Source organism: Aegilops tauschii, chromosome 2, assembly GCF_002575655.3.
Source record: "Aegilops tauschii subsp. strangulata cultivar AL8/78 chromosome 2, Aet v6.0, whole genome shotgun sequence".
Lineage (NCBI taxonomy): Eukaryota > Viridiplantae > Streptophyta > Magnoliopsida > Poales > Poaceae > Aegilops > Aegilops tauschii.
The window spans coordinates 193,941,213-193,965,271 of record NC_053036.3 but is presented as its reverse complement, the minus strand read 5'-3'; the positions used below and the strand labels follow the sequence as shown (position 1 = coordinate 193,965,271).

Below are 24,059 nucleotides of genomic sequence, written 5' to 3'. Positions count from 1 at the left end.
AAAAAATTACTCCACAGAAACTGTAGACTAGTGGCATGGAAATGTAGACCACATTGCTTGTTGACACTTAAACTGCAATACATCAGGCCTTAATTCAAATGGAGTAAACTCTCTTATCTTCTTCTCCTATCTAAACTGGAGTATGGAGTAGCTTAAAATGAAGTGCAGTACTATTTTAGTTTTATGTTATTTAAGGTTCTTTTCTGAGCTGAATATTCAAGCTGAGCTCATGATACCTTTGATAACAAATACTCCTGAGCTGAATATTTTCAAAAGTAAGACTATTTAGTTCATGAAATAGATCATACTCCTTCAGTACAATTTTGTTTCCTTGGCAAAAATACCAGTTTACAGAATTTAGTTTCCAAAATTTTGCAAATTCTGTAATTTTGCACATGAAGCTTCAGTAATTTTGCCCACGAAGCTTCAGTATTTTAGCACATGAAGCTTCTGCTACTGTTAATCTTGTCATGAATCTTCTGTTGACTTGGTACATTAGCTTAAAATGAAGTGCAGTACTGTTTTGGTTGCAGTAATTTTTCAGTAGCTTAAATTTAGGAGTAGGAGTAGTTCTTGGAGTAGGACTTGTTGTTGCTGCTGTTACGTTTCAGTTAATTAACTGAAAATTTCTTCTCTCTTCTCTCCATCTTCTCTTCTCTTTCTCTTCTCTCTATGTTATCTCTTCTTCCTCTCTTATGAAATTTTAAGTGAAACTTTAATTTAAACTTTAAATTGTAAAAATTCAAATGGAGCAAAAATTTCAAATGGAGTTACACATACAAGCATCATCACTAGCATCACAGGCTCATCGCAAAATTGAGGAGTACTCCTGTTCATTTGGAGAACTCAAACAACAATTAATATGCATCAAACTTGGGATCAACAGTAGCATGGGGCCTTATCATTCTTGTTTTTGGATGATTTAGTTAATCAAATTCCTCAATTGAGGAACACCTGGACTTGTCATTCCGGTCTTGGGATCGACAGTAGCATATGGACTTATCATTTTGTTTTTTGGATGAATTAGTTAATCAAATTGACCTGTTTTTTTGGATCAATTGCAGATTCTCTTGATTGGAGTGGGGAGGAGTAGAGACAAGAGGAGCAGCAGAAGTGGACAGCGCAGCGGCTGACCTCGAGCTCTTGATTGGAGTGGGGGAGGCAGCCGGCGAGGGATCTGTAGCCAGCAGGGAAGGATCCGAAGCTGTGGCGGAGCAGGCAGCCGGCGGGGAAGGGCGGCCGGCGAGGGAGCTGCGGACCGCGACGGGGAAGGGCGGCCGACGAGGGAGCTGCGGACCGTGGCGGGGAAGGGCGGACGGCGAGGGAGCTGCGGACTGCGGCGGGGAAGGACGCCGGAGATGCGGACAGCGGAGGAGCCCGGCGGAGAATCCTGGCAGAGGGGAGGAGCGACGGAGGAAGACGCCTCCTGATCAATTTCAAATCAGGGGTACTTCCGTCCTTTCACGCCATTTCACCTGGTCGGAACGAAACCCCCAACGACAAATAAATCAGAACAGAGGGAGTAGTATATTACACTAATCGTGGCATGGTTTCATCTAACAAGGGTACTCTCCCAGACGGCGATGAAATAGCGGTGAAAAGGCTCGACAAGAGTTCGACACAAGGAGTAGATGAAACCATGCCACGATTAGTGTAATATACTACTCCCTCTGTTTCGATTTATTTGTCGTTGGGGGTTTCGTTCCGACCAGGTGAAATGGCGTGAAAGTACGGAAGTACCCCTGATTTGAAATTGATCAGGAGGCGTCTTCCTCCGTCGCTCCTCCCCTCCGCCAGGATTCTCCGCCGGGCTCCTCCGTCGTCCGCATCTCCGGCGTCCTTCCCCGCCGCGGTCCGCAGCTCCCTCGCCGTCCGCCCTTCCCCGCCACCGTCCGCAGCTCCCTCGCCGGCCGCCCTTCCCCGCGGGCTGCCTGCTCCGCCACAGCTTCGGATCCTTCCCTGCTGGCTACAAATCCCTCGCCGGCTGCCTCCCCCACTCCAATCAAGAGCTTGAGGTCAGCCGCTGCGCTGTCCACTTCTGCTGCTCCTCCCCACTCCAATCAAGAGAATCTGCAATTGATCCAAAAAAACAGGTCAATTGATGTCAATTTGATTAACTAATTCATCCAAAAAACAAAATGATGAGTCCATATGCTACCGTCGATCCCAAGACCGGAATGACAAGTCCAGGTGTTCCTCAATTGAGGAATTTGATTAACTAAATCATCCAAAAACAAGAATGATAAGGCCCCATGCTACTGTTGATCCCAAGTTTGATGCATATTAATTGTTGTTTGAGTTCTCCAAATGAACAGGAATACTACTCAATTTTGCGATGAGCCTGTGATGCTAGTGATGATGCTTGTATGTGTGACTCCATTTGAATATTTGCTCCATTTGAATTTTTAACCCATTTGAATTTTTACAATTTAAAGTTTAAATTAAAGTTTCACTTAAAATTTCATAAGAGAGGAAGAAGAGATAACATAGAGAGAAGAGAAAGAGAAGAGAAGATGGAGAGAAGAGAGAAGAAATTTTCAGTTAATTAACTGAAACGTAACAGCAGCAACAACAAGTCCTACTCCAAGAACTACTCCTACTCCTAAATTTAAGCTACTGAAAAACTACTGCAACCAAAACAATACTGCACTTCATTTTAAGCTAATGTACCAAGTCAACAGAAGATTCATGACAAGATTAACAGTAGCAGAAGCTTCATGTGCTAAAATACTGAAGCTTCGTGGGCAAAATTACTGAAGCTTCATGTGCAAAATTACAGAATTTGCAAAATTTTGAAAACTAAATTCTGTAAACTGGTATTTTTGCCAAGGAAACAAAATTGTACTGAAGGAGTATGTTCTGTTTCATGAACTAAATAGTCTTACTTTTGAAAATATTCAGCTCAGGAGTATTTGTTATCAAAGGTATCATGAGCTCAGCTTGAATATTCAGCTCAGAAAATAACCTTAAATAACATAAAACTAAAATAGTACTGCACTTCATTTTAAGCTACTCCATACTCCAGTTTAGATAGGAGAAGAAGATAAGAGAGTTTACTCCATTTGAATTAAGGCCTGATGTATTGCAGTTTAAGTGTCAACAAGCAATGTGGTCTACATTTCCATGCCACTAGTCTACAGTTTTTGTGGAGTAATTTTTTACTAAAATGTGATTCAGTAACAATGCAGAGTTGCCTCCGTTTAGAGTACTTGCATGTTTCTCCAACAGTAGAAATTATTCCTAACAAAGCACTACTCATCCTCTCACAGTAGCAATTCAAGATGAGCACTACTCCAATAAACCCTACACTAAACTACAGATGCAAGAAGAGAAAGAGAAGAGAAGTCCTACTGTAACAAAAAAGTTAGAGTTAAGTATCTGAAAAAATTCAGTAAATACTGAAATTACTCATGCAACAGTGGAATTTTCAGTGGAGTAGCTTCAAAATTCAGTAAATACTGATGTACTCCTACTGCAAACAAAATTCAGACACTATTAAACTGCATTTGATGCAAATGCAGTACAACTACTCATAGTTCATCTACTGAAAGCACATGAACAAAATTCAGACACTATAAACTGCATCTGATGATGTAATTGTTCATGAGTACTGGAATACTTGAATCACAGTGCATCTACTGAAAGCACATGAACATGAATAACAAGAATACTCACCATCGTTGTCGGGGAAGCACGCTGCAACTTGCTCCAGCTTGCTTCGGTCCTCCTCTGCTCCAGCTTGTCGGCGACGAAGCTACATGGTCGGCTGCCGCACGTTGGGGACGAGCTCGGAGAGGCGTTGGTAAAGCTCGGAGATCTGCACCTGCTTGAATCGCCAAGTTCAATCCTTGTACCAAGCTCGGAGAGGCGTTGGTAGATGAGCAGCAGCGAGGGAGCGAGGAGGGGGCGACGTACCGCAGCTGCTGGCGTTGGAATGGAGGAAGGCCGTTGCAGATCGAGCCGCCGGAGAATAAAAATGAGATCTTGGCGACGGCGACGGCGACGGAGCCAATGGAAAGGCGGCGCCAACGCGGGCGAGGGAGAGGCGCCGACGACACAGACGAGGTAGAGGCGCAGGCGATGCAGGCTAGGGAGAGGCGCCGGCGACGCAGACGAGATAGAGGCGCCGACGACGCAGGCTATGGAGAGCGAGCTTGTGAGTGAGCGAGAGAGTGGACGAGAGCGAGCGGTGGGAGGGTAGTTTAGGAAACAGCAAAAAGAATTGTACGTGATAAACTTTGTACTAGAAACCCCCAACAACAAATAAAACGGTACAGAGGGAGTAGTGATTATAGTTTGATGGTATTATATATGCTTGGACTAACTTTTGTTCATTACATACCTTGTACACTGCGAAACCCCCGGTCGCAGCTCTCAGCGTAGAAATGTCGATGAGCATCGATTCTACGCTTTCCATGTTCTCGCGACTAGAATCTGATGATGTACACGTATTATAATTAGCTAATCCAAGTGAATAATCTAATCTGTTTCTTTCAAGCTGTGGAGTTTGAGAAGTTTGCAGGGCTTTACATGGTTGAGTTGCTCCTGCTTGTGGCCTCCTCATCCTCCTCCAGATACAGAGCCAAACAAGAAGGTTGATTATCACCAGAGCTGCGATGGTAGGCAGCACAATAACAAGGACCGTGGCAGTAACGACGAACTTCCTCTCTGTGAATTGAAAAATGCCCACCGCAAATGAGTGTCCCAAAGATAATTCGCCACCAATTTCTTTAACATTTTATCTAACTTGCCGTGTACTAGTACTGCGCCATGACTCCTGAAAACTTTTCTTTAACAAAAAGCTCTCTTTCCCTCTTTTCTCCTCGTATCCTCGTGTCGTCCCCGCCGGCGACCAGGGGGATCCCTAGCCGCCGTCCTCTCGGCCCTCCTCCGCATCCACCTCTCCTCGCCGTCGTCCGCAGCGCCGCCGGGCAAAGCTTGGCCAGCTAGGCGGCCGCGGGGCGTCTCTCCCCCTTATCCGTCACGGCTGGCGCCGGGCGCCGGGCTAGCGTGGGGTCGGGCGGCGCGGCGGGCGGGTTTCTTGGCGACGTCGTGCGCGGCGCGGCGGCCTGCTCGCGGCGTGGTGACGGCTGCGTGATGGGCAAGATCAGTGGTCGCGGGCGCTGTAGGGTTTAGATCGGATCCAATTCTGGGTCTTTGTCTTGAACGCCGTCGGCCGCCGCGGGTTGGTGGTGGTCGTCGCTGACCTCGTCGGATCATTGGATTCGGCGCCTGGAGATCTATGATGGATTCTTCTCGATCCTCCTTCATGGCGGGTTGAGCCTCATGGTGCTCTCGTCTCTGCAGGTTTTGGTTCGTGGTCCGTTGCTGGATCCGGAGCCGACGGAGATTTGGTAGGATGGGGACCGGAGGAAACTTTGATCGGCTTGTTCGGTCCGGCATTGGCGACGTCTCTCGACCTTGTTACCCTCCGTGGAGGTGATGTCGAGGTCTCTCCTATCCACCTCCGAACCCCTCCTGGACAAAAGTCCAAAATTTAGTCTGGATTGGGCGGCGGCGGCATCCTTCGCGCCGTACCCTACATGGAGGCGTTGTCTTGGGAGGTTCCGCTGTTCGGCGGAGAGATTATCTGGGTGATGGACTCCGTGTAGCTCCAGCAGCGGCGCCGGCGTGGAGGTTGCCAGGAGGTGCGCCGTTGTTTCTACTGCGTCGAGGACGACGAGTATTGGCGGCATGGTGCAGCTGGATATCGACAACAGATGCGGCTGGATGGACGAGCGCAGGGCGGTGACGCTGTCTGGCGTCATGGTGGCGTCGACAGCTGACCTGGCAAGGTCTTTGCGTTGATACCTGCTCTGAAGATGGTTAGGTGGATGATGGCGGCTGTAGCCTTGGTGAGTGCGCCGGACCGGTGTGTGACCCATTCCTGATATGTGGCTGGGATGGGACATCCGGCATTAGATGTTAAGTTTTGATGCGATGTCTGTTTAGTATTAGGCTCGGACATTCGGCACCCCTGCATCAAAGAGATATGTAGTGACATGTGTCGTTAAGATGGTGGCTTCAGGCTTACTGATGTAATGCTTTGTAAGGTCTCTGGAAATAATTAATAAAATGGTTGTATGCATTCTTCATATGCGGGTACATCCTCCTTAAAAAAAAGTTGAAATCTTCTTGACACTGTGCAAGTCTAATGCTGTGTGTGAACAAAATTACAGATGGCGTACGTAGAATTTTCCTTTTTCTAGAGGCATGCATGCCAAGTTGTCAACGATGGATAGCTAGGGAGAGTGGGAGATGACACAGCCTAGCATGTTAATCTTTGTGTATAGGAGTAGCCACTGAATGATTGCTAAACGAGCACTAATAACAATCTTCCATGGGACTTTAAAGGTAAGCTAGTGTCACGCACTCACGCATTCTTTAAGGATGCCACGACGCGACCAGATGAAATATGAGTATACTGTAGTAGGAAGACTCACCTCCGGCGACCGCCCCTGGAGTCGGAACCGTGGGCCCAACTGCCGGCGCAGGCGCAGGCGCGGCCGAGCTCGGCGGCGCAGCCAGCCTGACCATCACCGGGCCGTCGAGGAAGGAGTACGTCTCGTATCGGTAGCTGCACCTGACCCCAAGAGATCTCCCTCCGACGCTGCCGGTGAACCGCCTAGACATTTTGGCAATGAGTCCGGCGAGGCAACCACGGCACCGCGCCGGCGTCAGGTCCGGCGTGCACTGCGCCCAGCTGTACACCCTGGGGAACTGGCCGCCGACGCCGAGGTCGGCCTCCCCGGACGCGTACCGGCGCGTGGAGTTGTACGCCGCGTAGTCGGCGGTGGCGCTCACGAGCGCGGCCGCCTGGCGGTTGAACCGCCCGGGGTCGGACGTGACGTTCTGGTTGTTGACGCGGTTCGTCCTCCCGACGTTATCCATGGAGGCGAGGGAGGTGGCGTTGGAGGAGTAGTAGAGGGCGCAGGGGTCGTAGTAGATGGCGGCGTCCTTGTCGTAGGCGCACTGGTTCTGCACGTCCTGGAAGGCCACGGCGAGGCAGCCGGAGCAGGCCGTGGCGTTGGCGTCGCCCCGGCAGAGCGCGAGCGCCGAGACCTGGTCCGGGGCGGCGCCGACCACGGCGGTGGCGAAGAGGTGCCGGGACGAGGAGATGTTCTTGGGCAGCGCCGCGGCGAGGAGGCCGAGGTTGGCCTGGTACGTGCTGTTGGCCGTGAAGTTGGCCGCCGTGCCGCACAAATGCCACGGATACGCCGCTGCGCACCGCGCCAGCAGCACGACGGCGAGGGATGCCACGACCACGACGAGGTGGCTCATTGTGTTGTGTGTCTGTGTGTATGGCATTGGCAGGTTGGTGATCGAATCGGACTATTAAGGAACACTTTTACTACTGGAGACCGAGTGGAGACCGAGAAGATGGACTGACTGCCGGTCGACCCAATCAAATCATCAACTTGGCAACGCGAGTTGCCAATTTCTATATAGTACATACACTGCTCTACTGCAAGAGCCCCTTACCCGACGGCAACGATCCCGGCGGAGCCGAAACCACGTGCGCTTGGGTAGTGTCGTCGTGACGCGGACAAGTTGCGTTCAACGACCGTACTGATGGGTCAAAATCAGCCACTTGCAGTAGTACCCTTTTTGTTTCCGGAAGTTGCATGGCAATCCCGGAGGCCGGAGCTGTTGTCGATTGTGCAGCCAACTCGTGCTTGATCTACCATCTCTACAAGCATGCTCGGCGGCATCCTCGTTCTCGCGGCCGTGCTGCTGCCGCTGGCCGCGCCCCAGGCGACGCAGTGGCAGTCCACGACATGCGCCAGCGGCGCCTACGCGGCCAACAGCACCTACCAGACCAACCTGGGCCTGCTCGCCGCGGCGCTACCGGCCAACGTCTCGGCCTCGCCGGCCGGCTTCGCCACGGCCACCACAGGCGTGGTGCCGGACCTCATCTCCGCGCTGGCGCTCTGCCGTGGCGACACCAACGCGTCGTCCTGCCGCGCCTGCGTCGCGGCGGGCTTCCCCGGGGCGCAGCGCGGCTGCCCCAACAGCAAGGACGTCGCCATCTACCAGGACGGCTGCGTCCTCCGCTTCTCCGACCAGCGCTTCCTGGACTTCGTAGGCGTGGAATCCCCCGCCGGCACCTACTCCACGGACGTGGGGAACCTCACAGCCCCAGCGGCCTGGTTCAACGCCGCCGCCCTCGCGCTCCTGAACGCGACGGTCGACCAGGCCGTGGCCGCGACCGCGCGCGGCGACCCCGCCAAGAAGTACTTCGCCACGGGCGAGGGGAGCTTCGACGCGACCTACTACCCGAAGATTTACGGACTGGCGCAGTGCGTGCCGGAAATGACGGCCGCGCAGTGCCGGGGCTACCTCGCTGGCTTCATCGGAGCCGCGCCGTGGTTCTTGTTCCAGAACGGGAAGTCTGGCGGCCGAGCTCTTGGGGTCTGGTGCAACCTGAGGTACAGCGTGAGCCCGTTCTACACGGGAGGCGCCATGGTGAAGCTCTCGGCGCCCGCAGCCGTGCTTTCTGTTGCTACCGCAGAGACGCCAGCAGGTCGGGTTTGGTTCCTCGGTTTCCCCATCTGGCGCAAATTCCACATCATTCCACGTACTTAAAATCTCCGTTTGATGTTGTATCCATTCCAATGCTGACTTCGATGCAGGGAGGAAAGGGAGAGTGGCAGGGATCTCTACAGGCGCCGCTTGTTTCGCTGTCCTGATGTTGATTCTTGCAGTCTTTGCTTTTATTCGCTCCAAGACAAGAAAGGCCAAGAAGCATGACGACTGTGAGTAACTAACTGGTCAATTGCTCAAAGAACTGGATATTATTAGTGTGCACTATCTTATGTGTGTGTGGAACAGCATTTAACAAAATGGCAAGAGGGAAGTGCACTATCTACGATTTTCCGACGCTGCAAGAGGCAACCGGAAACTTCTCAGAGAAGCACAAGCTTGGAGAAGGCGGTTTCGGAACTGTATACAAGGTAAATGGACAAGCTTGGAGAATGCAGGGTAAAACTATTTGCCGCACTCTGTCTGTTCTTCTACTGAAAAAAGAACCTCTGCTTCAGGGAAACCTCCCAGACGGGCAAGAAATAGCAGTGAAGAAACTTATAGATGGTGCTGGTGCTGGACATGGACTGGATCAGATACGGAATGAAGTGCTGGTATTGGCACAGCTCCAGCACAAGAACCTTGTTAGGTTGCTGGGGTTTTGCCTGCATCAGAAGGAGATGCTACTTGTCTACGAATACATCAGGAACGGGAGCCTCGACAACTTCCTTTTTGGTATTTCCCAGCATCCTTTCCACTCACATCTCCATGTACTAAAATCTCTTTTAATGTTCCTCTGAGTTATCAGGTCTCATGAAAAATTAGCCGTTGGTTGTGATAAAAAATTGTCCAGCAAAATATGCCGAGAACAGAGGAATCATGAAGTGAGTATTGTTGTTTGCAAATACTCCCTCTGTAAACTAATATGAGCTCCTTTACAGTACCCCTAAATGAATATGAACCCTCCATTTCTCTTGATCCAACGGTGGATGTCTATTGGTACTCCAACGTGTGCATGAGAGAGTACCTACTAAAAAAGTGAAGGAGTGCCTTGTGCTTGGGGGTAAAAAGGTAAACTGAGTTTTATTATTATTCTCCCATCGGTGCATCACGGCTGATACAGATTCAACTCGATCGCTGGAACCCTAATTCTTCTCCTAAAAAAACCTAATTCTTCAATAGGATAGGCGCCGGCGGCCACTGTGGTCTGCGCGCGTACAAGAGAAAGACGGCCTCTGGGCCACGGACTTGCCGGAATGGCATGGACTGGGAAGTGGGAATGGTAGACGACCAGGGCTGGGCGGCGGGGCCGCCACCACCACCACGGGCGCGTTGGTGAGAGCCATCTTTCTCGCGCAACTAGAATTCTGGAAACTCGCCCGCGCTGAAGCAGGATGATGACTAGGGCGAGGCGGGATACTCAGGTTGGGTGGAGATCTATCACGTGAGCACTCCAGCCTGATATCTCTTGCGGGCTGATTAAGTGATGAACTTCTTGCGAGCATGATCTCTTGCGTGTATTCCACAACAATGTATATCTATGTTTTAATTTCCTCTGAGTACATGTTAGAGATTTTGTGTGGATTTCCAGAACTTGTAGTCTGATCGGTAACTGTTATCCACTCGCTCTCGATCAGTGCAAGGAAGCAATGGCGCGGTCGTCATGAAGACATATAACAACGCTAATGTGATGGCGGCTGCGTTGATGATCTGATTAGAAATCAGAGAAGGACCTAATTAAGAGTTGAAAAGACTAAAATGCCCTTATAAATGGAGGGTCAGATTTAAGTGGTACTCCATCTCTGCTGGAGGGAGTACCAGGGTACCATAAAAAATCTCGCTAATATAAGAGTGTTTAGATCACTATTTTAGTGATTTAAACGCTTTTATAGTGATCTAAATGTTAGCAGGGAGAGAGAGGATTCTTGCAGAATATGATGAATGTATTATTGAGCCTCGAGGGCGAGTATATATTGAGTACAAGACTTGAAAGGCAAGACACCTCCTAAAGATAAGATGGAAATAACTCTATCTAATCCCGGGCAATCTCTACTACCAAATATATCTCTAACATCCTCCCGCAGTCGTAGCGGTAACGTTGCGAACAACAGGAGCGTCGAGGACGGTCAGACTGGAGAGAATAGCAGCCGACGGACTGACATCCCCCCGCAGTCCTAGCGGGAGCGTCATGGACGGTGTCGCATCGCGGACACGTTGACTGTAGAGGAAGCCGACGAGTTGCTCAAGCGGATGATAACCCTTTGTGCCGATGTCGATGTAGCCGAGAGCGTAGGGTGGTGTAGCCGTGGTCGAGGTAGCCGTGCGAAGAACGCCGTGGTCGATGTCGAGTCGGGGTAGCCGGTGTCGAGGGAGCCGCCGTGGAGCCGCGGGCGCAAGGAGGCACCGAGTTAGTCATGGGCGCAGTGGTGTCGAAGAAGTGGTGCACCAGGAAGGAGAATGGTGTTGACGACGCGTCGCGCCAGGGTTGCCAACCCCGAGGACACATCATAGACGAAGGTACGCGTCGGTGGTGCCAACACCGGTCATGCGTAGACGGACGAAGACGAAGTTGACGAAGCGCCGCACCAGGCTTGCCAGGCCCGGGGACACGTCGTGGATGAAGGCACGCATCGGTGTTGCCAGCACCGGGCATGCGTAGATGAGGGACCTGCACGAGCTGTACGCCATGTCGAAGAAGTCGGAGGGGCCAGCAGAGAAGAACTCGAAGACAATTGCGGCGTCCATCGGCGCGGAGCCAATGTCGCCCGCGGTTGTCGGAGTAGATGAAGCGGTCGGGGTAGATGACGGCGACACTGGCGGCGAGCTGGTGCTGGACGAAGACGAAGGGGGTGGACGGGCGGCGGCGGCGGCTACGGAGGTAGCGGCGGCAGCGGCTACGGAGGTAGCGGCGGCAGCGGCCAAAGAAGAGCGGCGGCGGCGGCTAGGTTAAGAGTGCGGCGGCGGTGCTCGAAGTAGGCAAAGAACCCTGACAGCGTGACGAAGACCGGCGCAGACGGTGGCGTTCCCACGCCAAGGAAGGCGGCGCGGCCCATACCACGAGAGGTCGACACGCGGTGACGGCGGAGCGGACCGCGGGCCGCGGCGCTACGGCCCGAAGGGGCGACGCATCGGCGGCAGGCGGGTCGAGGCGACGGCGGGAAGACCTCTGGGCGACGGCGGGGACCGCGGGCCGCAACGCTGCGGCCCTAAGGGGAGACACAACGGCGGTTCGCGAGTCGGTGCAACCGTGGGGACGGCCTCGGGGCGGCGGCGCGGACCGTGTATCGCGACACTACAGCCCGAAGGGGCGACGCAGCGGCGACACACGAGTCGATGCAGCCGCGAGGAGAACCACGGGGCGGCGGCGCTGCGGCCCGACGAGGCGACGCAGCGGCAGCCTGATGCTCGATCGGTGGAGAGGCACGCTGAACTCGGGGACGATCTTCACGGGACCTGTGGAGGCGCGCGTAACCGACGGGCCAGGTCGGTCGCGCGGCGTAGATGAGGCGGATCGCGGCGGCGGGCGGGTGATCAAGCCGATCGCGCGCGAGGTCGGGGACGCCGCTCGGTGGAGGCGTGGTGGCGTCGGAGTCTGAGATGAAGCCGGCGACGACGGACGGCGTGGGACGTCATGCAGACGAGCTTGTCAGCACCGGCACCCGGGCTGCCAAAGCAACGTCGGCGCCCGGGCAGCGAGGCCCGAGGGACCAACGGAGCAGCGGCGCCCGAGTTGAGGCGGCCGACAAGCCTGACGCAGCCGTCCCGACGCAGCCAAGGACGAGGCCGACGAGGTGGACCGCCGGGCCGCCGTGCAGACGCGGCGGAGGCAGGTGATGTGGTCCATGGGCGGGCCGGCGTGCGAGCGACCGCTATGATTGGCCGTCGCATGGCGAGGCCGCCGGGTCGGGGCGATGCAGGTGTCCCGGTCGGAGCAGGGCGGTGACGGCCGGCGCAGGGTGACGGCCGGCGCAGGGCGACGGGCGGACCGACGCTGGCCCTGATGGGCTGCCTCGGCGCGCGTGGTCGCTGGGTCGGAGGAGAGGCCGGCTGGTCGCGCCGGGGTTGGAGTAGAGGCGCTCGGAGTCGACGGCGGCGGTGGGCGACGCAAACCGATCAAGAATAGATCGGAAAATCAAAAAGAAACCGCGCGATTAAGATGACCGGCGGGAGAGAAAAAAAACCCAGAGCAAGGCTCGGGGAAAAGACTCTAGGGCAGCCGGTCAACACGACCGGCGGACGAACCCTAGGTACGGGCAGCGCGGCCCCCGGCGGCGGACATGGAGGCCGATCGCCCCGGGGCGGCGCGCGGGTGCGGAAGCGGCGGCGGCTAGGGTTTAGGATCGACTTGCGATAGATACCATGTTAGAAGGGAGAGAGAGGATTGTTGCGGAATATGATGAATGTATTATTGAGCCTCGAGGGCGAGTATATATTGAGTACAAGACTTGAAGGGCAAGACACCTCCAAAAGATAAGATGGAAATAACTCTATCTAATCCCGGGCAATCTCTACTACCAAATATATTTCTAACACTAAACACTCTTATATTACTCCCTCCGTTCCAAAATAGATAGCTCAACTTTGTACTAACTATAATAGTTAGTACAAAGTTGAGCCACCTATTTTGGAACGGAGGGAGTAGTTTACAGAGGGAGTACCTTCTTTAATAGTCATTCATAATCACTGTAGCATTTCTGGAAAGGAAGTTGCTACAGGTCATAGCGTATACAGTTAGATTAGTGCAATGTACATTCTGTTGGTGTAAGGAATTACTGAAGTTTCCATTAGCAAAGTTACTACGTAGAATTGTTCTCTACTCTTTGTTATCTTTCGTCAATGCAGCTCCTGATAAAACTTGAACAATACGTTGCAGTAGATGCAAGTCGAAGAAATACACTAAACTGGGATGAAGAGTACAACATCATTCTCGGAATTGCCAAGGGCATAATGTATCTTCACGAGGACTCGAGCGTAAGGATCATCCACCGAGACCTGAAAGCTAACAACATTCTGATTGATGATGCCATGGATCCGAAGATTGCGGACTTCGGGTTAGCTAGGCTGCAAGTCGGAGGCCATACTCAGACCATGACAGCTAGAGTTGTTGGAACATAGTAAGCAACTGCATACAAAAGGGCTTTCGTAAATTGCAGATATCAACATTCAACATGTGTGCTTCTATGCCTAACTGATAATTATTTGCAGCGGGTATATGGCGCCGGAGTATGCAATACACGGAAACGTGTCGCCAAAGATCGACATTTTCAGCTTTGGTGTCTTGGTGCTTGAAATTGTAACCAAGAGGAGGAACTGCGGCTCAGATGATTGCGAGACGGATACGGTGAATCTCCTGAGCGATGTAAGTGGATCTGTATATCGCAGCAAGCCGGCAACCTTATTATTATCATGGATGAAAAGTAATTTTTTCGACAAGTTTCAAGCAGTAACAAACTGATGGGAACAGGTATGGACTTGTTGGAGCAAAGGGACGATATCACAGATGATTGATGAATCACTCGAAGGACACCCCCGAATCCAGGCGCTAAGATATATCCACATTGGGTTGCTGTGCGTCCAAGCTGACCCAGACGACAGGCCTGACATCCCATCCATCATTTTCATGTTGAGCAGGGAGGACATGGAGCTTCAGCCACCAGCACAGCCTGCATTCTTCTTCGGAGAAGACTCAAACTCACCTTCTCCGCCGTGCCAGCAGGGCATCTACGTGTACAACCGGTCTGAGGTGATCTTTGAAAATACTTCTGTGAATGAGCTCACAATTACTGACGCATATCCTAGATAATTTCTTTTATATATTGTATCTTAGATAAGCGAAAGACAAACAAGAGTGGTTTGGAATATAATCAGGCCCGGTTCTTGGATACAAAATGCACTTTGAAACACCCAAACAACAAAATGAAGTATATTAAGCAACTAACTCGATGAACAAACGCACAGAAATGAAGCCAGGGAGATGCTAAGTTATGACATACAAAAGGTCTCACTACATTCGAAATAAAATCAGAGTCTGATTAGGGTACATCAAATTGATATGTGCCGTTAAATCGAGCGAACTAGACGGTACAGATTCATTTTACTACGCATAGTATGGGGGATATTTTCATTTTCAAACCACGTCCTTTGTTCCCTCTCAAAAGTAGTCCAAGGGTAAAATGGCAAACATAAAAAATTCATTTGAGTCAAAACGTTCTCCTCTACCCATGTGTCGTCCTACACTGGGTGGAGCTAGGGTTTGAGCCCTCACCGGCGGGATCGAGCCCTGCATGTGTCCCCACCTTGCCAGCGGCGCTTTGCCTCCTCTCCCCGGCCTACTTGAAGTATATGGTGGGCCCTAAATGGCCCCAATTCGGATGGGCCTTTAACATACCGAAAAGGCACATTGAACTGTAAATGGACCCAATAACACCACTGGCCGCTAATAGGCCACAAAAACAGCTCGGTCCAAAAAATGGGCCTAAAGACACGACGGACCGTCAACATTCTAAGAGATACATCGGGCCAAAGGGCCCAATAAAACCGCAAGCCGTCAATAGGACAAAAGACACTTGGCTGCAAATGGGCCCAAAGAAAATACCTGGCGCTAACAGGCTGAAAGACACATCAGCCTGTAAATGGTCCAAAGTCAACACGGTTCGTCAATGGGCCGCAACTATTGATGGACCATAATAATGATGAAAATGTCCCACGGACGGTTGTCCGGATTAATCGACACAAGTCCTAATGGGACATATGGATCCAGGCTTTAAGTGGGTCATCTGCAAGCATTGCCGTTAATGGGCCTTGAATCCTCCAGTCCGCTAACTTTTTGACTAAGTTACCTGAAACTTGAGCATGCCTTTGACTGGGTCGGTCTTTTTAACTAGACGCGTGACTATTGGGCCATGCATGCCACATATCGTCGCTTCTCGGCATTGGACGGGCAATACTTGTTCTAATGAATTTTTTTTTAAAAAGGGGGGACTCCCCGGCCTCTGCATCAGGTCGATGCATACGGCCACTTAGATAAATAAAATAGGTTCAACAATGTCGAATAGTCGTAAAAGAAAGCAACGTCGAGCTCACATAGACCTCGACACGAAAACAAAAAAGGCCATAAAGCCACAACCGGCTGGCAGAAATAAAGGTAGGAAAACTAATTACCTATCCTATTACATGACCGCCATCCAAACCGGTTGAAGATATCCCGCGCTACCATCTCCCACCGGACAGATCCAGTAACCAAACGCTCTCTGGCCTCCGTCGGATTGAGTAGGGACCACATACGGATCAACGCCGTAGCACGGAATACAACCTGCAAAAAATGAATAGTAGTTATTCTGTTAAAAGCCAAATCATTTCTGCAGTTCCAAATTGCCCATAACAACGCACAAACTCCTACACGAATGTGTCTAGCTGTAACGGATTCTATCCCATCCAGCCACGTTCCAAATAACGACCCGACCGAACTCGGAGGAGTAATGTTAAAAGCAATTTGCACGGAGCGCCACAAAATTCTTGCCAACGGGCACTCAAAGAATAGATGCTTGATGGTTTCATCCCGATCACAAAAACTACACCTAGTAGATCCTGTCCAATTGCGCTTAACTAAGTTGTCCTTTGTTAGAATGACCTGTTTATGGACAAACCACATAAACACTTTGATTTTCAAAGAAACTTTGACTTTCCAAACATGTTTGGAGTTAGGAATGACACTCGAGTTAATAACATCGATGTACATCGATTTAACGGTAAATTGTCCAGACCTAGTAAGTTTCCAACACAACTGATCGGGCTGGTGCTGTAGCCGAACCTCCATCAGTCTACATACCAGATGAAGCCAAGCTTCCCATCTATTACCAACAAGCACCCTCCTAAACTGAATATTAAGGGGGGTGGCCTGCATAATCGTTGCCACAAGCGCATCACGACGATGCACAATACGATACATAGTTGGGTACTGTAATGCCAAAGGTGTCTCACCAAGCCAAGTGTCCTCCCAGAAGCGAGTATCGTTACCATCGCCGACAATAAACTTTGTTCTATTAAAGAAGGCTGCCTTAACTCTCATAAGCCCCTTCCAAAATGGCGAATCAGTTGGTCTCACTGTCACCTGTGACAAAGTTTTGGATTGCAGATACTTGTTACGAAGAATCTGTGCCCAAGTCGCATCAGTCCCAACTGATAACTTATATAGCCACTTACTAAGCAGGCATCTGTTCTTGACCTCAAGATTCTTGATACCCAACCCCCCCTGATCCTTAGGACGACAAATAATATCCCACTTGGCGAGTCTATACTTTCTCTTAAGATCATCACTCTGCCAAAAAAATCTTGACCGATAGAAGTCCAGCCTTTTCCTAACCCCAACTGGAACCTCAAAGAAAGATAGGAGGAACATCGGCAAACTTGTGAGCACCGAATTAATAAGAATTAACCGGCCTCCATAAGACGGAAGTTTGCCCTTCCAGCAACTAAGTTTCTTTTCGAACCGATCTTCGATACATTTACATTCTCTGTTCGTGAGCTTACGATGATGAATGGGTATACCTAGGTAAGTAAAAGGTAAAGCCCCTAATTCACAACCAAACAATTGCCTATAAGCCTCTTGTTCCTCCTTGGCTCTACCAAAGCAGAACAACTCGCTTTTATGAAAGTTTATCTTTAAACCGGACAATTGTTCAAATAAACACAACACCAGCTTCATGTTTCTCGCTTTGCCAAGTCATGCTCCATGAAGATGATTGTATCATCAGCGTACTGCAAAATGGACACACCCCCATCAACTAGGTTAGGCACCAAGCCACCTACCTGACCGGCGTTCTTTGCCCTGCCTATGAGAATGGCCAACATATCGACTACAATGTTGAACAATATAGGGGACATTGGATCTCCTTGCCTCAGGCCTTTGTGCGTCTGGAAATAATGACCTATATCATCATTTACTTTAATTCCAACACTACCTTTTTGCGTAAAGGATTCTACCTGGCGTCGCCAGGCCTCATCAAAACCCTTCATGCGTAAAGCTTGTTGAAGGAAAGGCCATTTGACTTTGTCATACGCTTTTTCGAAATCCACTTTGAAAACAACCCCATCCAGCTTTTTCGTGTGGATTTCATGGAGCGTTTCATGTAGGACCACAACACCCTCAAGGATGTTCCTGTCCGGCATGAAGGCAGTTTGGGTAGGCTGCACAACAGCATGCGCGATCTGTGAGAGCCTATTGGTCCCGACCTTGGTGAAAATTTTGAAACTAACATTAAGAAGACAGATTGGCCTGAATTGCTCAATTCTCACAGCCTCTGTTTTCTTAGGAAGAAGGGTGATCGTTCCAAAATTTAGCTGAAAAAGATGAAGCTGCCCAGCAAACAGATCATTGAACAAAGGCAACAAATCTCCTTTAATGATAAACCCGCATTTCTTATAAAACTCCGCTGGAAATCCATCTGGGCCCGGCGCTTTGTTATTTTCCATTTGTGAAACGGCCTCAAATACCTCTTTCTCGGTAAAAGGAGCCGTCAGAACATCATTCTCCACAACTGTGAGCTGAGGAACATCCTCAACCCTGGACTCATCCAGAGACACACAGTTATTTTCTGGAGGGCCAAACAACTGCTTATAGAACTCAGTAATGTACAATTTTAGGTTCTCCTGTCCTACAATTGTACCCTCATCTTGCTCAAGCTGAAAGATCCTCTTCTTTCGATGCTTACCATTAGCAATCATGTGAAAAAATTCAGTGTTCGCGTCCCCCTGGACTACTCTCCGGACCTTGGCCCGCAACGCCCACTTCAACTCTTCTTCCCTAAGAAGTTCTTTCAGCCTCAATTCCGCGTCCAGCTTGGCATGAAGCTCCACGACTGGCAGAAGCGTGGTTTATGCTTTTACATCCAGGGACTGAATAAGGGAGAGAAGCCTTTCCTTTTCAACCTTATAAATCCCGCTAAGATGCTTAGCCCATCCACGTAGGAAACTCCTCAAGTGCCTGATCTTATTCTGCCAGCGCTGAAGCGCAGTCTTTCCTCCTGAATCCTTAGCCCACTCTCTAGCCACTAGATCAAGGAAGCCTTCATGTTCAAACCAAGCCATCTCAAAGGAGAACACATTCTTGTTCCCCAAGTGGGAGGGCTGACCAGAGTCCACAAAAAGTGGCGTGTGGTCAGAAATACCACGGGACAAGGCCTGGACTGTTACTAGAGGAAACTTCTGTTCCCAATCGACACTAGCAAACACACGGTCCAACTTCTCATACGTCGGATTTGGCAGCGCATTAGCCCAGGTGAATTTTCTGCCCGAGAGCTCAATTTCTCTCAGGTTCAAACTTTCAATGATAGTATTGAACATGAACGACCATCTGCCGTCAAAGTTATCATTGTTCTTATCCTCACGCCTTCTAATACTATTGAAATCACCCCCCACCAGGTACGGCAACTGCTCGGAACCACACATCCGAACTAGATCAGCCAGGAAATCGGGCTTGAGCTCGGGCTGCGCAGCCCCATAAACTGCAACCAGAGCCCAGTTAAACCCATCTTCCTTCGACCGCACCCGGAACTTGACTGCAAAGTCACCCATAACCACACTGCGAACCTCAAGCGTCTCGCACCTAACGCCGAGTAAGATTCCACCCGATCTCCCTCTCGGCGGCAAGCAATGCCAATCAAATTCAATACCCCCTGACAAAGAATTTAGAAATTGAGGCGCAAAATTATCTCTCCCCGCCTCCAAAAGAGCGATAAAATCTAAGTGATGCTCGACAGACGCCTCAGCAAGAAACCTTCTTTTAGCCAAGTCCCTTAGACCTCTGCTATTCCAAAAGATTCCTTTCATAGTTCATCGTAGAATTTTTTGCCGAACGCATCCTAGCACTCCTACGCACTGCGGACAACGGGTATACCTTCCGTTTCCACTTGCGCTTTGGGATAGCTTGACTCTGCAACTGGTCCTCATACCCAGTGTCAGAGGGGCTTGCCAAAACTATCTCAGTAGAAACATCCTCTACCTCTGCCTCAGAACTAGGAGGCAAAAGATCCGCACAAAAATTGTCAAGCACCCTGACCCCGAGCGCATCAACCTCCGAATCACACATGGGTTTAACAGCCGCAATATTGCGAATCATCTCTAAGGCCCGCTCAGCCTCTAGGTCAAGAAGATCATTAATAGAATTAGTAATTTCAGTTTCATTACTACCTAGAGAAACTCCTAATTGATTTGCATTATCAAGAATCTCATCATTTGAAAAATGCAAAATGGAATTGGAAGTATTGACCGACATACCAGTAGTGACCTCGACATCACGAAGCTTGGCCGCCCTCATGGCGCACCGTTGCTGGATGTCGTCCACATCCGGATGTGCCTGGAGACGGACACTCACCCGGCGCCCCTCAGACATGGGATCCTGGATCCCGCCAAACGCAATGACCTCCTCCCGAGAGATCGCGGCTGGGGTACGGCCTCCTGCCTCACCCCAACCCGCAGTCCGAGCGACCTGCATGGGCTTCCCCACAGTCGCGCCAGTAGGAGGACGGGACGCCTGGCGCGCCCCACCAAACGGGGCCGTCACCGAGGGTGGTGGAGACATAGCCAGGACCGCCCGTCCTGGCTCCCCAACCTGCACCGGAGAGGCCACCACCATGGGAGAAAGCTCCGAAGCCACCTGCCCCGAGCCCACTCCCGAAGGCGAAGCCGGCACCAACCGAGAGGAAGACGCAACAGGAGAAGAAGTATCCGAGTCCTCCTGACCCGGACCTCCTCCCAGCGAAGAAGAGGATACGGGAGCCACCTGCCCCACATCCCCGTCCTCAGCACAAAAAGAGCAACCCGAAACCGCCTGGCCTATGGCTCCTCCCGGCACACCAGGCCCGGTAAGCTGCGGCATCTCCTGAGGGGGAACCACGCGCTGACCAGAAGAGGGAGTGACCACCTGCCGACTCACCTCCTCCGCCCCCCTGACCGAAAGTGATGAAACCCCGAAATCCCCAGAACCCGAGTCCACAGCATCCAGAAAATCCAAAGCAGGCAAAGCGAGCTCAAAGGCCTCCTCGGACTCAACCCGATCGCTCCACAACCTCGGCGGTGCAGAAAAAGGTTCGAAGGATCCAAATCTCAACGACTTCGAAGGCACCGAGGAGGGTTGGGCAACTCCATCCCCGGTCGTCGCGGTCTCGGACCCCGGCCCCATGGACAGCTGTCGTCCAGAGTCCTCGACCGGCGGTTCCTGAACTCCCGCGCCACCATCACCCTCATGCATATCAACGTCAGACACGCGAGCCGGCGCAGAGAGAAGGCTCTCGTCCTCAAACTCAATAACCAGGTTATAAATCCTGCCTCGATAAGCCCACTTAACCACTTCCGGCACATACTCAACGTTCAGAATACTGACCAGAACCCGAGCAATCCCTTGAGCTCTGGTGAAAGCCATGTCCACACGCTCAGGCTTCCCCACAAGAATGCCCAAACTGGCCACAACCCGAGCATCCTGTAGTGAGAGGAAGGTGCCCCGGAAAAGCGTAGCCACGCTTGCGTAAGCGGCACGCCCTGAGGCTCAACAAGCTTCCATTCCTGAAACTCAAGGATACCATCAGTACCCGGCACCTTACACATCCCAAAACTCAGCAACCTCTGCAGATCCTCCACAGACGGGCACTCGACCCTGAACATCTTATCAGCAAGACCGACAAGGTCCCACTGGAAATCCCCAGGAGCCAGCTCTCGAAGCCTCTGCACGATCTGTGCCTCAGAAACCTCCCCTCTGGTGACCTTGACAATCCCCGTGGTCTTACTCGGAGACTCGTCAGGCACCTCGTGCTCAGTCGGAGACTTGAAAAAAGTTAGCTCAGCACAATATACTCCATACATCATGAGTGAAGGTGCCTGATCGCGCAGTAACGGACAATCCCCAGATTCATGTGCCAGTTTACCACAGGTATCACATAAACGTGCCACACACTCCGCAATGAAGTGACCCTTGTCTCCGCACGATAGCAAAGCATCTTTTCCTTCCTGCGCGCCCACTTGGACGCTCTATCAGACTCAGCCCTGTCCATCATCTCCACGGACACATCAGGCATAACCTCATTCTCAGGAACCGGAGCAGAAGCAAGAGCCGTCACTACCTCCATAGCGTGATCGGACAACACAGGCTCCTCTGCAGCCCCGCTATCAGTCATCTGCTCGACAACGACCGGTGGTGGTAGCGGTCGTGGACGGTACCAGCCCCCTCGCCCGCCCCGACCACCACGATGCCCTCGGAAGCCACCACGCTGTCTAGAATCCGAACCAGAAGCACCCTCAACAAAACCACCCTGGGGGCCCAGGAACGGTCGCTCGGCCGAACCGTCGCTCTGCCAAGCGTAACCTCGGCCGCCACCCGTCGACGACGAGCCACGGTGCACACCTGCCCCATATGCGTCAAAACCATCGTCTCCCCATTGTCCCCGAGGCGCGGCATTAGCACCAGCCACAGGTTTGGTGACGAAGTGGGGTGGCGGTGCTTGCCTAGGCAGATGTCCCACAGCCCCTGTCGCCCCCGTCGTTGGCGGCTTAGTCACCGTGCCGCCCCGACCCGCAGCCCCACCAGTCTGCCCACCACGACTAGGCGCCAATCCCGAGGCCGCAATCACCGGTATGCGAGCTCCGGCAGACGCCGTGGAACCACGCCCCACGGCCGCACCCGGCAACGTTCCGCCGCGCCCTCCCACGAGAGGCACGGGGGCACCGCGCCCCGGCCAGCTCCACGACCGGAGGCAGCAAATGGCGGCGGCACAGCAGTCGCTGCAGCACGGCCACCGCCCGGCGCAGTCCCAGCGCGACCCGTCCCAGGGAGCTCGGCCGGTCTCTTCCCCGCCACACCACGTCCCGCCATGGACACTAGCGGGGGGATGCGACGAGCACGGCCGCCAGGATCCGCCCGCCGATGAGGGAGGCGCCGCACCAGAACCCTACGGCGCGAGCAGGGAGAAGAGGAAATCGGTCGACCACTGCATGCCTCCCTCACGTCCTTTTCCAGTAATACTAGGCCCGGCCCAACTGCAGTCCCTTCGCACTGGGCCACATACCCAGCTGAAGGAGGCCCAGTAGCCACCGGAGGCCTAGTAGCCACCGGAGGCCCACACGCGCCAATCAGGGAATTCAAACGCAGGGCCCTCGCCGCCGCGATCCCGATCGATGCCGCCGGCGCCGCCTGCTGCCGGCCGGCCGCCGCACGGCAGCCCTTCTTCCGTCTGACCACAGCCGTCCACGCCTCCGGCGCAACCAAATCGAATACTGTAAGTTTGGGAAGACTTACCTTGGGAATTGGACCCCTCCAGGGCCGAGGTGCGTTCGCCGCCGTCCTCCGACGCACGACACGCCGGAGCAGCTCAATCTTCTCTCCGGGCCGCAGGCCGTTCCTCGTCGGGTCCTCGGGAGGGACGACCGTCTCCACAATCTCTGCCACCTCGTCCTCATCTTGGCCGGAACAAGCCTCACAGAGTATATCTGAGGGAGTAGGCGAGCAGGTCGTCGAGCCTCCGGAGCGCCCGTCGTCGACCTCGTCATCACCGCTGTCATCATCCGCAAGAACCCAAAATCTCCCACCCACCCTCCGGCGATCACCGGAAGCAACATCGCGGGCAGATGTCGAAGTCCCCGGCGCCAACGTTGCCATCGCTATGTGCCCCGTCAGGTCAATCATCTCCGTTGCCTTTGGGCGTACGTCAATCTGCACGCAATCGCCCACAACCACGCTATAGGAATCAAATTTGAATTGAAACCCCACCTCAATCAAGTCGCCGTCCGGAAGATATTCGCCGGCGAGCACTTCGTTCTCCAGATCGAGGAGCGCCATCCAGCGCGAAGGCAGAGTGAATCGAAGACGCCCTTCGATCCATACGGCCGGATCCGACCTGTCGGCAAAAGAAACCCGCCATTGAGTCCATCGTCTCTCCTCCCGTCCGAACTCAAGCTGCGACGAGGCGACACGGTCACCGCCAGATCCCGTCGGCCCATCCTTCCCTCTCGTCGACACCACCGCGCGAGAATTGTGAGAACGAGAACCGATCTGTGACGGCCCCCCTACGCCGAATAGTTGATACATGGCTCCGTTGATGATTAAGAAGCCGACATGTGGAGGATCAATAATGGGCAACTTCATTTTACGGGTATCGGATTCGAACTCGCACCCGATAGTTTAACGACGATGCGTTACGAAGCTATCACGAGACGGTTACCCTTGACGAAACACTTCCCATGACGCCATGACGCACCATTTTCTGTCATGAAAGTGCACACTTCCATGATGAAAAAGTGATTATTATCATGAAACACATCTACGACAACACATATATGACTATCTTAATTCTGTCATAAAACCGCCAGAGATGTACATGAGTGACAGAAAACATGACCTACTATGACAACCATGTATCAATACGGGTGCGTCTTTTTTTATAGTGTTGTACACCATGCGCTCACCGGGGCTGCCATGCCTTGCCAATGTGTGGGGCCATCATGGTGGTGCCTAACATCCGGGGCTTCATGATGGAGCTAAGGCTGATTCC

General features: G+C 52.3%; 2 protein-coding genes across 3 annotated transcripts; one reads left to right on the top strand and one right to left on the bottom strand.

Annotated features, from left to right (window-relative positions):
* Positions 1–1,601: 1,601 nt before the first annotated feature.
* LOC109741120 (cysteine-rich receptor-like protein kinase 6) lies at positions 1,602–7,308 on the bottom strand. Of its 2 annotated transcripts, XR_006669773.2 has the most exons (5): positions 6,444–7,308; positions 4,531–4,668; positions 3,916–4,434; positions 3,676–3,823; positions 1,602–2,070 (listed from the first exon to the last, which is right to left on the bottom strand). XR_006669773.2 is itself a non-coding variant. In XM_045232862.1 (3 exons), the coding sequence occupies exons 1-3, from the start codon at positions 7,306–7,308 to the stop codon at positions 4,244–4,246; spliced, it is 1,194 nt and encodes a 397-aa protein (XP_045088797.1). In that variant the 3' UTR covers positions 3,832–4,243. The 2 variants fall into 2 exon arrangements, 1 of the variants encoding a protein (XP_045088797.1); XM_045232862.1 differs by lacking the exons at positions 1,602–2,070; positions 3,676–3,823 and having other exon boundaries at positions 3,832–4,434.
* Positions 7,309–7,670: 362 nt separating this feature from the next.
* On the top strand, positions 7,671–14,412 carry LOC109741126 (cysteine-rich receptor-like protein kinase 6). The gene is made up of 7 exons (XM_020300202.4): positions 7,671–8,524; positions 8,634–8,756; positions 8,833–8,954; positions 9,042–9,258; positions 13,397–13,637; positions 13,729–13,882; positions 13,988–14,412. The coding sequence occupies exons 1-7, from the start codon at positions 7,699–7,701 to the stop codon at positions 14,324–14,326; spliced, it is 2,022 nt and encodes a 673-aa protein (XP_020155791.1). The 5' UTR covers positions 7,671–7,698; the 3' UTR covers positions 14,327–14,412.
* Positions 14,413–24,059: the final 9,647 nt, after the last annotated feature.